The 17,671-nt window shown below is 41.6% G+C and overlaps 1 protein-coding gene across 1 annotated transcript; it reads left to right on the plus strand.

Moving 5' to 3' along the window:
• Nucleotides 1-1,010: 1,010 nt before the first annotated feature.
• LOC127115789 (uncharacterized) lies at nt 1,011-6,722 on the plus strand. The gene is made up of 3 exons (XM_051047243.1): nt 1,011-1,348; nt 3,192-3,256; nt 5,752-6,722. The coding sequence occupies exon 3, from the start codon at nt 5,838-5,840 to the stop codon at nt 6,618-6,620; it is 783 nt and encodes a 260-aa protein (XP_050903200.1). The 5' UTR covers nt 1,011-1,348; nt 3,192-3,256; nt 5,752-5,837; the 3' UTR covers nt 6,621-6,722.
• Nucleotides 6,723-17,671: the final 10,949 nt, after the last annotated feature.

The following is a 17,671-nucleotide window of genomic DNA, read 5'->3' on the forward strand; positions in this document are numbered from 1 at the left end:
TATCACCCTTGAGCCATTTCGGTTGAAGATTGGGGCTCAGTTTGATCTATGATTGCCAGATTCATCTATCAGATGAAAAGTCAACTGTGGTCAACTGTACATGATCTGGTGGATTTGGAGGTGGAAACAAGTTAGACACACTTCATTCATGTTGGAACAAGTGTTGAATGACATTGCAAAGCTTAAAAATGAAGAAAATCAAGTCAGGACAAAAACTGCCAAAAATAGCAGGTGACTGGTAACTGAAGTTTCCAAAAATGGAAAGTTTTTGACCTCAAAAACAGAAGTCCAAGGAAGCTTCAAATGAAAAATTGTTCAACATGACAGATGTAGATCTTGTTCTCACCTTTCCAAAAAGTCCAAGAACTTGAAAATCCAATGTACGGTTTGCAAGATATGGCTCAGTGAATTTCAGAAAAGACCCGTAATCAGGAGGCCATAACTACCACATACTTTGTCCAAATTGCAAGTTCTTTATATGCACAAACTCCATTTGACATGTACTTTGAGGGTGCATCATTGGATTTTCCCAAAAATGGCCCAGGCAAAAAGTCACTTTTCAACTGGACAGCTGAATTGGACCAGGGGCAAAATTGTCCAAATGTCAAAATAATTGGAATTTTTGAATGGGACTTTTTCCAACACCTCAGGAATGGCATTTAGAATGTGTTTGAATTTTCATTTCATGCATAAGGCTTTTAATTTGGATTTTGTCTTGAAAAATGGAAATGACAAAAATGGATCAATTACCACACACATGGTGATTTTGAGAAATACTCCACCAATTGGAATGAAACAAGTTTCTACAGTTCACATATGATATTTAGAAGGTGTAGGTGCTGTCAAAACAGGTGGCACTAGCTGTCATGGTGAAATTACAATTTTGCCCCCACTTTGAAAATAACCATTTACACTAACTATGCATTTGGCTAATTAAGTGGATTAAGGGATAATTAAGCATTCATATATATTCATAATCCCTTCCTAATCATAACAGAAATCATTTTCACCAAAACCAGATCAAGAACCATTCCAATTCTCTAAAACCCTCAAGAACTCTCCAAAACCAAAATCCACAAATCTTCACCAATCTTTGATCAAATTGCAAAATTATTGTTGCATTGATCTTGTAATAGCCTACACTCCATCTGTTTCTAGGTTTCTTCACCAATTAAGCCTCGAATCACCACTGTCCAAGCAAGCATCTCCAATGGAAAATCGGGAATTCGCATGCTAGAAGTGGAATCAATTGAACCTGAACCTGGAATTCAACTCATTGAAGCTTGTTTCACATCTGTTTTGGACTTAAACGCGTGAAGAACACCGATTGCATGCACTGCCATTGCCGGTATGTCGAAAATTCGAATCTCCTGTTTTGTTCGATTGATAGGTGCTTTGTGTAGTGCGTTTCATGTAGAATTCAGTGATGTGTTTAGTTTTGAGAATGATGAACCGTAGGCTGCGCAATCTTGATTTGAAAGTATGAATGCGAAACTTTAAACGATCGATCCGGTTCATACAGTTCGATTTAGGTTGATTAGGTTATATATTCATGATCTATGCGTCGAGACCTTTCCAATGGTTATTAATTTGTTAAATTTGGTGATGAAATGAGCAAAGTCGAAATTGTGTGTTGATGATGAACATGAGCGTAAGCTGTGCGAAGAAGAAGCTGCTTCTGGAATTTGTCCGGTTTTGATCCATCAAGTGGCAGAGAGAGTTTCGAATAGTGTTTCCCGCCGAGCTAAGCGTATCACACATTGACAGCACATTAAGTGTGCTGCTGTGCGTTTGAACTGTGGGAGCGAAATTCCCAATTATGCACTACTGTTATTCAAGTCCAAATTAATTAATTAATATATTCAAAAAAATTATAATTAATTCATAAAAGTCATTAGAAAATCATAACACATGAAATAATTCATAAAAAAAATTCATAAAAATTCAGAAAAATATGGAAATTTTTTCTATGACTTTGTTGATGAGTGTAGAATTTTTTTGACCTATTGGTCAAAGTTGTGCTTGGTAATAATATTATTTGGCTTAGGCTTGTTTCACATGTATGATGTTTTGACACCTTGCACCATTTTAATTGGGAAATGCACATGATGTAAAATAAATTCTTGAAAATTTTTGTGGTGGTTCTTGACTCATTGAGGATTATTTATATGTAAATTTCATGAATTTTTGATACCTGGTTAGAGAGCAGCAAATTCTGGAACTTAGGTGTGACAATTTGTGTCACACCTCTTGATGTCAACTTGTTGAATTTAATTGGATAACCTATGCATGTTGGAATTGAATGAAATTTGGCATGGTGAATTGTTGATATGTTAGGATGTTGTATGAATTTTTGTAGAATTTTTCACTGTATTTTCAATTTGATCATGATTTTTCATTTCTGGTTGTTGAAATTGCAAGCTCATGTGATACATGTTGGTAGATTGATTGGGAAATCCTCATATTGTATTGTATGGCCATGAAATTTGATATGCATGAACTAGACACATTGTGTGACCTCCCTGTTTTGGTCTCATCCATTTCTTTTTAGTTTCCAATGAGATATGAATTTTTGAATTGGATGTATGCATTGATGGTATGAATTGAAGCATGAGATTGTGTCTGTTTTTGTTGATTTTCATTGACATGGTTCCATTTTCCCAATTGAGCTCAAATTTGACATGGTAGACCTTGATTGACCCCTGTTTAGGTGTATTTAATTTGAGATTTTTTTTGATGTGTTTTGGCATGGCTTTGAATGCAATACTTCTGTTTGTATGTTTGGTGGTTCATTTGACCTCATATGGATTGTTTTGTGCATGAATTGAACATGATGGATGATATAAACATGAGACCAATGATGTTTGATCTTGTTTGATGTTAATTTGATGTTGGATGGTGGATACCTTGCTGTTTTAACTTTTTTCTTGCTTTTGGACCCTAGGCTTGGCCTAGTGGTCTAGTTACTAATGTTTGCTTGATTTTTCAGGATCAAGTAAGCAATGTACGTGGAAAATGATACAAGTTGGTTTTAATTGATGTTGTGGATGTTTGTACACTAACATAACATTGTTTTGTAGGTGTTGGAGCTTGGGCTTAAGCCTTGAGCTTGCTTTGTGTTGTATTGTTTAAACTGCTTCTTGTTGTACAGTTTGTCTGATTGATTATTGACTGAGTTTGATTGTTTCCAGGTACTTTAGTCGCTCAGTTCCTTGTGAACTATTGCTTTGCTTTGCTTAAGCAACTTGCATTTGAGGTATAACCTTCTTACTTCATGTAGTCTGGAGACCCGGCTGTTACCGGGCCGGGCAAATTGTCTGAAGTCCTCCTTAAGAGGCAATGCTTGTGTATGTTTATTTTTAAGCCCAAGCAGGTAAAGTCCTTCAAGTAAGGCAATTGGTGGAAGGTAGGGACAAGCAACCTGTCCCCCACTATTCAGTGAGTCTTCTCCTTGCTCCCATTACATGGTTGTAGCATTGAGATCAAAAGCCCAAGATCTGTTGTGTCGGAGTCATCGAGTATAGAAGGGTTCCCCTATTCTGGACCCATGCTCATTTGTCAGCTCTCCCTGGTTAGGGATAAGAGCTGTGAGGTCTCATCCTCACTTCATCCTTTCATCTGCTTCACCTTAGCCTCGTAATGGCAAGGTTAAGAGCAAACCCAGCCTGTACAGACGATTGCTTAGGCAGTCAAACCTGATTGATTGAGCCCCTTGTTTGGCTATAGTGCGTGTTATGTGGATATCTGATTGACATGATTGTGTGAGATGCCTGTTCTCATTTGATGTATGTTGATTGGTATGCTTGTATGCTTGTGTGTTAGCTTCTTTCCTGGTTAGGAATAGTTTGCTTATGCAAGTAGGTTAGAAACCTGAACTTAGGGCGACTTTGCATGACAACATTAGGCTCGAGTCTCAGCTCCCTAGTGTCGTGTCTTTCCCTCTGTTTCTGGTTAGGAGAGAGTTTCTCCCCTGTTTAGGGGAACTACATCGCCCTGATCCTTGTTCCAGACAAGGTATGTAGGCAGGTGGTCGTACGAGACCACTCCGGGCGCCTTTTTCTTTTTTGCGTGTGTTTGTTTGTATTTATTGTTATATGACTGTGTGTTTTGGCTCGGATGCCGACGTAAGTCCAATAATTGGCTGTCGGGCTCCACGTTTGCCGTTTTGTGCGTGTTTTGGTTCGGATGCCGACGTAACTCCATCCAGTGGTTGTCGGGCTCCATGTTTGCCACCCTTGCTTGTTTGTATGTTTTGTGTTGTTTGGCGTGCGTAAGCCGAACTACAGTGGCTCTGATTCTTGTTCCAGACAAGATATGTAGGCATAAGGTGCGATACCTTATCGAGCCCGTTTCTCCTAACCCCACCTGCGTTCCCTTGTGTGTGTGTGTGATGTTTAGCAACCTTTTCTTTTCTTAGAACGTGGATCCCGTCGAGTACGACGGACGTGAGGGGTGCTAATACCTTCCCCTCGCGTAACCGACTCCCGAACCTTTTCTCTCTGGTCGCGAGACCATGTCTTTCCAGGTTTCTCTGAGCGTTTCCTTTCCCTATCTTGGGATAAATAACGCGCAGTGGCGGCTCTGTTTTGTTTTATTCTGAGCTTCGCCGGTTGTTTTTTCGCAGGATGCGACAGCTGGCGACTCTGCTGGGGATTCTCGATGTAGACCTATGCTGGTCCATCGTCCCTAAGCGAGTCCTTCCTAGCGTTTTAGGATTGGTTTGGGTTGCTTATTGTGTGTTATTTATTGCATTTATTATTCTAACCAGTGTGTATATATTTGCATTAATGTCTGCATGCATCATACCATCATATTGTTGTCGTCCTCTGTACAGGTGGTTCCTCTGTTTTGGGGTGGGAGTTACTCGAGGTAAAAGGCCCAATACCCAGGCTATGAGTGAAATCTAGGAAACCTAGGAATAGAGTGATGCATGGGAAGCGGGTGGTATGGCGCCACTTAGCGGAACATTGATATCACGAGCAGTTCAGACCCTGGTGGGATATTATCGGTGCATACATCGGGTGTGCACAGGATGATATTCTGCGAAAGGTTATTTATGCTGCGTTTCTCTTGACCTTACCCTGGCCTAGATGATACCCGTGAGTGGGGAGGGAATGATCATTTTAACAGGTACAGATGGTGACTGTTGGTGATAGATGGTGATCAAATGGTGATTTTATTCAGAGACATATTTATGAGTCGGATTTATGGTCATTTATTGCCGAGACGCCGGAGTGCTGTCCGTGATTTATCAGTGGGGATCCGTTTATTTCAGGATTCCCCGGGCCGAGATATTTATCAGTGGGGATCCGTTTATTTCAGGATTCCCCGGGCCGATTCAGATGGTTGTGAGTGTCTGCTCAGAGAGTGATGATGATGATGTATCTTTCTTCCGTTTATTTCGGAACCCGTGGGTCAGATTGGTGGTTACATATTCCCTCAGATGGTTATGATCAGTTCAGAAATCAAGGCTGTGACTCAGAGCAACAAATGATCAGATGACTTGGAGGATGGCCCAGTGCATTGCATACATCTGCATCATTCTCATTTTGCATTCATCTGCACTCAAACTCACGTCTAGCCATATGGGGAGTATTATTGATTGAGAATCTGGTTGAGAGACATTTTGAATTTCAGAATATGGATGTCAAAATGTTGTCTGTCTCGATGAAATCAGAATCAAAGGACAGAAGCTTCCTCATATGGATAGACGTTGCATTCATGCATATTAACCTGTTTGCTGTTTTGCAGGAATCATTGCTCGTGCTCGCAGAACTGTACTTTTGCACTCAACTCGTCCTCACAGATACTTCACCAGACGCAATACTCCCAGACTGATGGATCCTCCCAACGCTGACATCCTCGAACTGAAAGAGAAGATGGGAGAGCTGATCAATGTCATGCAAGAGTTCGCCTTGGGGCAGAAAGTAATTGCCGAAAAGGTGGGGAGAATTGAAGACTGGCTGAAGATGGGGAACATGCAAGGAAACGCTTCGTCGTCTGGACCGAAGAAATCTTTTGGTAATGACCAGCACAAGGATGAGGGTGAATCGAGTGCTGTGCACGCCCAGAGGGGGCACGGTAGGGGTCGTTACTACCAGCACACTGCTGCGGTGACCATCCCTGCTGGTAAGCAGTCGGTCCGACAGCAACCTCAGACTACTCCACAGAAGATACAGGGAGCTGGGAGTCAAGGGAAAGGAAAGGGGGTTGATCGTCATTTTGACAAGCCACCCATGCCCTACGCTGCTCTGTTTAAAAGGTTGATGGCTATGGGGATGGTTCAGCCAAGAATGTTAGCTCCATTGAGATCGGACCAGTGGCCACCTAACTATAATGAGAACGCCAAATGTGAATTTCATTCTGGTACGCAGGGGCATGACATTGAGGGTTGCAGAGCCTTTAAGCATACTGTTCAAGACCTACTGGAGTCCAAGGCCCTCCATTTTTCAATGTTGACAGATGTTAATGCTAATCCCATGCCGACGCATGGTCAGGTGATGGGGAAGGCAGTTGCTGAAGATTCAGATCACACCCGGGCAGTGGGTAAAGAAGCTAACAGTGACTGGGGAATTGATCAATGGATAAAATCGTGCGTGCCAGGGAGCTGGAAGGCCTAGAAAGAATCAGCACTGTTACTCATCTGGAAGAGTATTATTTCTTGTTTTCAGTTTATTTGCATGAAAGCCATACGTGTTACCCGACACGTAATGGTTCATTGTAAGGGCCACCTCATGTTTAAATTTGCATTTCTGCATCATTAATAAATGGATGTTTTTCAGTCAAAAAACGGTGTTCCCTGTTTTTCAATTATTTTTGCAGTTTAAAAACAAATAAAAATGGCAATGTTTATTTTCATTTTTCATCTTTTTTTTGATTTGTCTCGTCCCAACTTCAAAAATAATTCTCCGGATCTCGTTGATAACAATTTGGTTACGCCCTCATATGACTTCGACAATCCGAGCGATCAGGCTGAAGAAGAAAGCGAAGAAGATTGTGATCTGCTGGAATTAGCCAGATTGCTGAAACAAGAGGAGAAGGTGATTCAGCCGCTCGAGGGCGAGTTGAGATTGTTATTCCAGGTACCGTCGAGGTCGGGAAGGAAAAATTGGGGCCGTTTCAGAGGCAAGTCAAGAGCAGAATGGTAGCCCTGTTAAAAGAGCATGTGGATATTTTCGCTTGGTCGTGTCAGGATACGCCAGGGTCGAACACCGATATCGTTGCTCACAAGCTACCACGGAGAGAAGACTGTCCTCTAGAGAAGCAGGACGCCGATGCCACTTATCAGAGAACTATGGTGACTTTGTTTCATGATATGATTCATCATGGAATCGAATGCTATGACATGATAGCAAAGTCCCAATCGGAAGTGGGGCATTTGGCGGACCGGGGCAAGTCGGTTGGATGGTTGAGGTAATTCAAGCTGAGGTTGAATTCGAATCAGTGCACTATCGGAGTGCGATCCGGTAAATCGTTGGGGTTTATTGTAAGAAGGGAATCGAGGTTGATCCTGCTAAAAAAGAAATAATAAATAAAAAAAAAACGCCTGGACCGAGAAAAAGAAAAGAGTAGGTTCGTGGTTTCTTGGAAAGATTGAACTATCTATCATGGTTCACATCTCATCTGACAGCACGTGTGAACCTTTATTCAAGATGTTGAGAAAAAAATCAAACGGTCAGGTGAAATAATGATTGCCAAGGGGCATTGAAAAAATGAAAGATTAAGTTGCAGGGACCTTTGATTCTGATACCTTCTGTGGAAGGAGCAATTGTCAAATCTGTACTCGACGGCCTTCAAGGGGTCTACGAGGTGTATTGGGTCAGCATGACAAGTCTTGTCGAAAAGAGCATGCAATTTACCTTAGCAAAAAGTTTATCGACTGTGAAGCAGTACATTCACCGTTCGAGAAAACTTGCTGTACTTTGGCATAGGCTGCTCGCCGACTGAGACAGTGTATGCTGGATCATACCACTTTGTGGATTTCCAAGATGGATCCGATTAAGTATGGGTTTGAGAATCCAGCATTGACCGGACGGGTTGTGAAAGAGCAAAAGAGTATTGACTGATCAGTACACCGCTCAGAAAAGCAATCAAGGGGTGTAGTGCCTGATTACATCGCTCTGCAACCCATTGAGGATTATCAACCGATGAAGTTTGAGTTCCCTGATGAGGACATCTCGAGGTGCTCTAATCGAAAGATTGAGAGTAACCGATCCCGGAGGAGGGGCCTGACCCTGAATCCGAACGGATTCTGATGTCTGATGGGGAGGTTAAGGTGAATAAGCTTTTGCTGCCAGGATAACATTCGAGTGCACCAACAACGTAGCTGAATATGAAGCTTGTATCCTGGGTATTGAACTCTGATGCGCACACCTACTGGGGCAACTCCTTTCTCATTGGTATATGGGATGGAGGCTGTGTTACCTGTTGAAGTTCAGATTCCCTCTTTGAGAGTCCTGATGGACGTGAAATTGCAAGAGGCTGAATGGGTAAGGACCCGGTACGAAGAGTTGAGCCTGATAGAGGAAAAGAGGCTAGCAGCCATCTGTCATGGGTAGTTATACCAGCAAAGGAGGAAGCGTGCTTTTGACAGAAAGGTACGACCTCGGGTATATCATGTAGGTGATATGGTGTTGAAAAGGATCCTTCCTCCTCAAGACGATCGAAGGGGCAAACGGACACTCAGTCATGAATCCCCAGCATGGTCAAGAAGGTTTTCTCTGGTGGAGCCTTGTTGTTAACGGCCATGGATGGCGAGGATTTTCCATCCCCTGTGAATGCGGACGCAGTTAAAAAATACTTCGTATGAAGAGACCCGCTGGACGAAAAGAATAAAATAGTCCAGGCAAAAATGGGCATCCCGGCGAACCAAAAACAGAAAAAGGTTCGGGCAAAAATTAGGGATATAGAAGAAAAATGTACACCCGGCAAGTCGAAAACCTGGAAAGGCGACTTGGGCAAAAAAGGGTATCCCGGTGGACTGAAAACCCGAAAGGGCGGTCCAGGCAAAAGAGGGATTGAAACGAACAACTGCGTCTAGCATGATCGTTTGCGCTTTGGTTAAGGCATCGTGGATAATACCCGGTAGGGATCAGTTGGAATCGTCTTGTTCAGAAGGCAGAAAGCAAGGAGAGTCTGAGGACATATGGGGTGTAACCAAGTTGGAACTCGATGAGATTGCGGGTTTCACATTGCCATTAGGATAGATTTTTCCTTTTGAGCGCAATTACCTCTTTTCAGGGATTGCTTCCTTTTGTATTGCTCTTTTGAGCCACACTTTTTCAAATCAATAAAATGCATATTCAGTCAAATAATTTTGTTTTTGTTTTTCATTACCGCTTTGATTGCAAAAACATCCGGATATTTTTGATAAAGAATCTTGCATTTTAAAACATACAGGTTTCCTTCCAATGCATGTTTATAAGATTGAAAGCTTGAAATCTTATTTGGAAGGTTGGGTGACCCAAGTGTTGAAATCTTGACACGCCTGGGGCACGGTTTTATCTGACGATCTGTTTTGCAGGAACTGTTAGGTACTTTTCACTCACTTGCAGGTTGTGATGTGGAAGCTTTGACAAGAGAAATCCCCAGAGAGTTCGCTCAGGAACGAATGTATGAAGAACGACGAAGTGACGTTGCGGCATACGACGGTCCTTGATGGTAATCAAGAAGACTCTTCAAAGTCGAAAGACTTGAAAGTATGCAATTCCCCGCAGAGTTCGATCAGGGACGAAGGAGGAACGGTGGAGAGACGACGAGAGACGTCCGACGACCTTTGAAATTAATCAAGAAGACTCTTCAAGGTCGGAAAATTGAGATTTCTGTGTAATCCCAGGAGTACGCTCTCTCGTCGAGCACGGAGCGGATTGGGAATACAAGATGATGGAGCAGAAAAGGTCCAGACGAGTCTGGGAACTCTCGAAAGTGGAAAGCTGATACGAGACTGGAAGGTAGATACTGTGGGTCGACGAGTCGACGGGTGTTCTATACCAACTGTTCTCATTTTCCAGCTAAGTCCCCGAGCAGAGTTAGAGGGTTGGCTCCCCAGCAGATCCAATGTCTGTGGACTTCCCCAGCCGAGTCAGTATGGTTATACCAGGCGGGTTCAAAACGATGTTTCCTCAGCAGCCAGGCCAGAAGGTTGTTATTCCCCGAGTGGAGCGGGTTTTTTCAAAGACATATCTCTCCAACAGTGTTCATTCTACCAGTGGATTGAACGAGTTTCCGTAGCAGACGAATATCTGCATCCCCAGCCGAGGGTATCCTACATGTGGATTGATTGGGTCCTCCCCAGCGGAGTAGTTGTCGTTCCCCTAGCAGGGTCTGGATGGTATTCCCCCAGCAGGTTGAAGATTGCTCTTTTCCCCAACGGGAGTATCTGTGAGGGTTCCCAAAGCAGAGTTGGGATCTATATCCCCAGCAAGTCAAAGACTGTGGTATTCCCACAGAGTGCAGTGAAGGATCTGTATCCCCAGCATGTCCTCGAGAGGGTGGGGTGCAAAGGAGGTATTCCCCAGCATGTCCTCGAGAGGGTTGGGTGCAAAGGATCTGTATCCCCAGCAAGGGTTGTCTATTTCCTAGCAGCAGTGCTATCCCCGGCAGGGTGGAAATCGGAGCAGCGGCGAGTTCCTCAGCAGAGAGTCTCGTTTTCCCCAGAAAATTCCCTTGAGGGGGATATTTTTATGCATTCATCATGTAGAATAAGCATGGCATATTGCATAGAAAAATAAATAATCGCGTAGCATTTCCATAATTGTGGAGCATTACGCTGAAAAAATCAATCATTCATCATGGCAAGCATAAGCTAGTCTCAAGCCGTGGTTACCGTTTGAGAGGTGGTTTTGCCCAAAGGTGAAGAGGTGTTACTCCGAGGAGTTCAGCATCGTGATTGAATCAAAGGTATTTCCCCAGTGGTGCGATACTGGAGTAATTGTTTTCCGTCGAACAGAGATGGAAAGGTTATGCGATCAGCGCAATTCAAGCCGTGGTTACCGCTTGGAGTTTTGGTTTCGCTGGATGGTGAAGGTGTTACTCTGAGGAGTTTAGCATCACGACGTCAGATCAACAATGTTCCCCAGTAGTGCGATATTGGAGGAGATGTTTCCGTCGGACAGAGATGGAGATAAAATCAGAAGACGTTGCGCGATCAACGCGATTTTCGGGGTTCAATCAGAGAAAAGTATATGCTGAGGCATTTTCGGGGTTCAAATGGAGAAAAGGAAGTGTTGCGGCATTTTCTGGGGTTCAAATGGAGATGGAGTTGAAGATTATATCCGGGATGAGGTCCTTAGGATTACTTTCTGTTCATGTGTCGCCTTAGACTCTGGTTGAGGCCAATGGAGGTCGTTATAGGTGTCTTCTGAGGAAGAGATACACATGCTACCTTCCGTTGTGAAGGGTTACCCTCTGACATGTCGCCCTCAGAGTGGTTTGGTGTTAGTTCCGTCGTTGCCAGCGGAATTATCACGAGAGATTGGAGAAAAGGAGGTGCTGAGGCATTTTCTGGGGTTCAAATGGAGAAAAGGAAATGTGGATACATTTTCTGGAGACGGGGTTCAAATGGAGAAAAGGAGATGTTGCGACATTTTCTGGAGAACGGGGTTCATATTGGCGATCGCGAGTTATCGTCAGGCGACTGGGGTTCAAACTGGAGATTGGGGTTCATTGTTTGGCAAAAAGGAGTGCTGAGGCATTTTCTGGGGTTCAAATGCAGAGATCTGAGGATCGTTTGCGCAGAGAAAAATTTCGGGGTTCAAGAAAAGAAAAAAGAAGAAATTTTCGGGGTTCAAGAAAATAAGGGAAAAGCATAAAAAGAATGATAATCCCGAGTGGATGTGTGGTGATCAGGCCATGGTTATCCCTGCGTTACCATTTATTTTGGTATCCAGGTCGACGTTGTTCAGAGTTTGTTTCTTCGCCGATGCTGACAGGCGTTGTTAATTATTATCCCATCAGAGTGCAAATTGTTCGTCTGTTCTTGGTATTCAATCACTCTTCATCCTGATCATCCGAAAGCCGAGGCTATTTCGTATCGACAGGTTCACAGTGGATTGAATAGGGGCAGCTGTAACACCTCAAAATTTGCCCTCCTCTCTTGGGACTAGCATTAACATATTTACATATCATTTTAGGACATTAGGCATCTCATATTGCATAGCATGTGGTTACATAGTGCAAGCTATCTTCCCAAGTCTTGATCAGGAGATGAGGAAGTTCAAAGGTGCAAGCTAGGGTTTAATGACTGATCATGGGCCATCTGAGGATTGGACTGTGAATTAGGGTTTTGTGATTCCCAAGGGTATTGGTCTCCATGTTGATTGAATTGATGCATCATCATCATCATGTTTGGATGTCATCAGAAGATTGAAGAAGATTCCTTGAGATTAGGGTTTTGACCACTGGTCAACCCTAATCAGTTGCATTGGGCCAATCAGGGCATAATCAGGAGATGAGGTTTCTGATGGTTATGAGGTTCATTTTGTGACTATATGGTGCTTATGGAGGCTAGGGTATCACCCTTGAGCCATTTCGGTTGAAGATTGGGGCTCAGTTTGATCTATGATTGCCAGATTCATCTATCAGATGAAAAGTCAACTGTGGTCAACTGTACATGATCTGGTGGATTTGGAGGTGGAAACAAGTTAGACACACTTCATTCATGTTGGAACAAGTGTTGAATGACATTGCAAAGCTTAAAAATGAAGAAAATCAAGTCAGGACAAAAACTGCCAAAAATAGCAGGTGACTGGTAACTGAAGTTTCCAAAAATGGAAAGTTTTTGACCTCAAAAACAGAAGTCCAAGGAAGCTTCAAATGAAAAATTGTTCAACATGACAGATGTAGATCTTGTTCTCACCTTTCCAAAAAGTCCAAGAACTTGAAAATCCAATGTACGGTTTGCAAGATATGGCTCAGTGAATTTCAGAAAAGACCCGTAATCAGGAGGCCATAACTACCACATACTTTGTCCAAATTGCAAGTTCTTTATATGCACAAACTCCATTTGACATGTACTTTGAGGGTGCATCATTGGATTTTCCCAAAAATGGCCCAGGCAAAAAGTCACTTTTCAACTGGACAGCTGAATTGGACCAGGGGCAAAATTGTCCAAATGTCAAAATAATTGGAATTTTTGAATGGGACTTTTTCCAACACCTCAGGAATGGCATTTAGAATGTGTTTGAATTTTCATTTCATGCATAAGGCTTTTAATTTGGATTTTGTCTTGAAAAATGGAAATGACAAAAATGGATCAATTACCACACACATGGTGATTTTGAGAAATACTCCACCAATTGGAATGAAACAAGTTTCTACAGTTCACATATGATATTTAGAAGGTGTAGGTGCTGTCAAAACAGGTGGCACTAGCTGTCATGGTGAAATTACAATTTTGCCCCCACTTTGAAAATAACCATTTACACTAACTATGCATTTGGCTAATTAAGTGGATTAAGGGATAATTAAGCATTCATATATATTCATAATCCCTTCCTAATCATAACAGAAATCATTTTCACCAAAACCAGATCAAGAACCATTCCAATTCTCTAAAACCCTCAAGAACTCTCCAAAACCAAAATCCACAAATCTTCACCAATCTTTGATCAAATTGCAAAATTATTGTTGCATTGATCTTGTAATAGCCTACACTCCATCTGTTTCTAGGTTTCTTCACCAATTAAGCCTCGAATCACCACTGTCCAAGCAAGCATCTCCAATGGAAAATCGGGAATTCGCATGCTAGAAGTGGAATCAATTGAACCTGAACCTGGAATTCAACTCATTGAAGCTTGTTTCACATCTGTTTTGGACTTAAACGCGTGAAGAACACCGATTGCATGCACTGCCATTGCCGGTATGTCGAAAATTCGAATCTCCTGTTTTGTTCGATTGATAGGTGCTTTGTGTAGTGCGTTTCATGTAGAATTCAGTGATGTGTTTAGTTTTGAGAATGATGAACCGTAGGCTGCGCAATCTTGATTTGAAAGTATGAATGCGAAACTTTAAACGATCGATCCGGTTCATACAGTTCGATTTAGGTTGATTAGGTTATATATTCATGATCTATGCGTCGAGACCTTTCCAATGGTTATTAATTTGTTAAATTTGGTGATGAAATGAGCAAAGTCGAAATTGTGTGTTGATGATGAACATGAGCGTAAGCTGTGCGAAGAAGAAGCTGCTTCTGGAATTTGTCCGGTTTTGATCCATCAAGTGGCAGAGAGAGTTTCGAATAGTGTTTCCCGCCGAGCTAAGCGTATCACACATTGACAGCACATTAAGTGTGCTGCTGTGCGTTTGAACTGTGGGAGCGAAATTCCCAATTATGCACTACTGTTATTCAAGTCCAAATTAATTAATTAATATATTCAAAAAAATTATAATTAATTCATAAAAGTCATTAGAAAATCATAACACATGAAATAATTCATAAAAAAAATTCATAAAAATTCAGAAAAATATGGAAATTTTTTCTATGACTTTGTTGATGAGTGTAGAATTTTTTTGACCTATTGGTCAAAGTTGTGCTTGGTAATAATATTATTTGGCTTAGGCTTGTTTCACATGTATGATGTTTTGACACCTTGCACCATTTTAATTGGGAAATGCACATGATGTAAAATAAATTCTTGAAAATTTTTGTGGTGGTTCTTGACTCATTGAGGATTATTTATATGTAAATTTCATGAATTTTTGATACCTGGTTAGAGAGCAGCAAATTCTGGAACTTAGGTGTGACAATTTGTGTCACACCTCTTGATGTCAACTTGTTGAATTTAATTGGATAACCTATGCATGTTGGAATTGAATGAAATTTGGCATGGTGAATTGTTGATATGTTAGGATGTTGTATGAATTTTTGTAGAATTTTTCACTGTATTTTCAATTTGATCATGATTTTTCATTTCTGGTTGTTGAAATTGCAAGCTCATGTGATACATGTTGGTAGATTGATTGGGAAATCCTCATATTGTATTGTATGGCCATGAAATTTGATATGCATGAACTAGACACATTGTGTGACCTCCCTGTTTTGGTCTCATCCATTTCTTTTTAGTTTCCAATGAGATATGAATTTTTGAATTGGATGTATGCATTGATGGTATGAATTGAAGCATGAGATTGTGTCTGTTTTTGTTGATTTTCATTGACATGGTTCTATTTTCCCAATTGAGCTCAAATTTGACATGGTAGACCTTGATTGACCCCTGTTTAGGTGTATTTAATTTGAGATTTTTTTGATGTGTTTTGGCATGGCTTTGAATGCAATACTTCTGTTTGTATGTTTGGTGGTTCATTTGACCTCATATGGATTGTTTTGTGCATGAATTGAACATGATGGATGATATAAACATGAGACCAATGATGTTTGATCTTGTTTGATGTTAATTTGATGTTGGATGGTGGATACCTTGCTGTTTTAACTTTTTTCTTGCTTTTGGACCCTAGGCTTGGCCTAGTGGTCTAGTTACTAATGTTTGCTTGATTTTTCAGGATCAAGTAAGCAATGTACGTGGAAAATGATACAAGTTGGTTTTAATTGATGTTGTGGATGTTTGTACACTAACATAACATTGTTTTGTAGGTGTTGGAGCTTGGGCTTAAGCCTTGAGCTTGCTTTGTGTTGTATTGTTTAAACTGCTTCTTGTTGTACAGTTTGTCTGATTGATTATTGACTGAGTTTGATTGTTTCCAGGTACTTTAGTCGCTCAGTTCCTTGTGAACTATTGCTTTGCTTTGCTTAAGCAACTTGCATTTGAGGTATAACCTTCTTACTTCATGTAGTCTGGAGACCCGGCTGTTACCGGGCCGGGCAAATTGTCTGAAGTCCTCCTTAAGAGGCAATGCTTGTGTATGTTTATTTTTAAGCCCAAGCAGGTAAAGTCCTTCAAGTAAGGCAATTGGTGGAAGGTAGGGACAAGCAACCTGTCCCCCACTATTCAGTGAGTCTTCTCCTTGCTCCCATTACATGGTTGTAGCATTGAGATCAAAAGCCCAAGATCTGTTGTGTCGGAGTCATCGAGTATAGAAGGGTTCCCCTATTCTGGACCCATGCTCATTTGTCAGCTCTCCCTGGTTAGGGATAAGAGCTGTGAGGTCTCATCCTCACTTCATCCTTTCATCTGCTTCACCTTAGCCTCATAATGGCAAGGTTAAGAGCAAACCCAGCCTGTACAGACGATTGCTTAGGCAGTCAAACCTGATTGATTGAGCCCCTTGTTTGGCTATAGTGCGTGTTATGTGGATATCTGATTGACATGATTGTGTGAGATGCCTGTTCTCATTTGATGTATGTTGATTGGTATGCTTGTATGCTTGTGTGTTAGCTTCTTTCCTGGTTAGGAATAGTTTGCTTATGCAAGTAGGTTAGAAACCTGAACTTAGGGCGACTTTGCATGACAACATTAGGCTCGAGTCTCAGCTCCCTAGTGTCGTGTCTTTCCCTCTGTTTCTGGTTAGGAGAGAGTTTCTCCCCTGTTTAGGGGAACTACATCGCCCTGATCCTTGTTCCAGACAAGGTATGTAGGCAGGTGGTCGTACGAGACCACTCCGGGCGCCTTTTTCTTTTTTGCGTGTGTTTGTTTGTATTTATTGTTATATGACTGTGTGTTTTGGCTCGGATGCCGACGTAAGTCCAATAATTGGCTGTCGGGCTCCACGTTTGCCGTTTTGTGCGTGTTTTGGTTCGGATGCCGACGTAACTCCATCCAGTGGTTGTCGGGCTCCATGTTTGCCACCCTTGCTTGTTTGTATGTTTTGTGTTGTTTGGCGTGCGTAAGCCGAACTACAGTGGCTCTGATTCTTGTTCCAGACAAGATATGTAGGCATAAGGTGCGATACCTTATCGAGCCCGTTTCTCCTAACCCCACCTGCGTTCCCTTGTGTGTGTGTGTGATGTTTAGCAACCTTTTCTTTTCTTAGAACGTGGATCCCGTCGAGTACGACGGACGTGAGGGGTGCTAATACCTTCCCCTCGCGTAACCGACTCCCGAACCTTTTCTCTCTGGTCGCGAGACCATGTCTTTCCAGGTTTCTCTGAGCGTTTCCTTTCCCTATCTTGGGATAAATAACGCGCAGTGGCGGCTCTGTGTGTTTTTATTTTGAGTCTCGCCGGTTGTTTTTTCGCAGGATGCGACATATGGGTATTTTTGTAATTTACTAATTATCGGGGTTAGGAGATTTGAGAGCAGATAAACAAAATATTAATGGAATTATTATAGATAATCAGGCATATTAATTAGTTTGTGATAAGATAAAATAGTAGAAATATAGAATTTTGATTAAATAATTATTTGAGTTAAAAATTTATTTAATTTAAAAATTTATTTAATTTAAAAATTTATTTAATTTAAATAATAATTTAATTAATTAAATATGAGAACGGGACCATTTGTGTGAATGGATGAGAGTATGGGGTGAGAGAAGAGAAGATGAGAGTAAGTTGGGCAAAAACTGTAAATTGAGAAATTGTGAAAACCCATATAAATTCTAAAATGTTGGGAGAAGCTAGGTTTTATAAAACTCTGGCAGTACGTGAAAGAAGAGACATAAGAATAAAAGGGATTTTGGAAAGGAGAGCGGAGTTTGAGAAGATGAATCCAACAAGTTACTAAGAACATCATCTTTGCTGGAAAAATAAGGTAAGAGGGAAATTGTTTGTTTATGG

This window comes from Lathyrus oleraceus, chromosome 1, assembly GCF_024323335.1.
Source record: "Lathyrus oleraceus cultivar Zhongwan6 chromosome 1, CAAS_Psat_ZW6_1.0, whole genome shotgun sequence".
Taxonomy (NCBI): domain Eukaryota; kingdom Viridiplantae; phylum Streptophyta; class Magnoliopsida; order Fabales; family Fabaceae; genus Lathyrus; species Lathyrus oleraceus.

Coding starts and splice junctions, on each gene's coding strand:
- LOC127115789 (XM_051047243.1), top strand. CDS start 5,838: ATGGATCCTCCCAACGCTGACATCCTCGAACTGAAAGAGAAGATGGGA.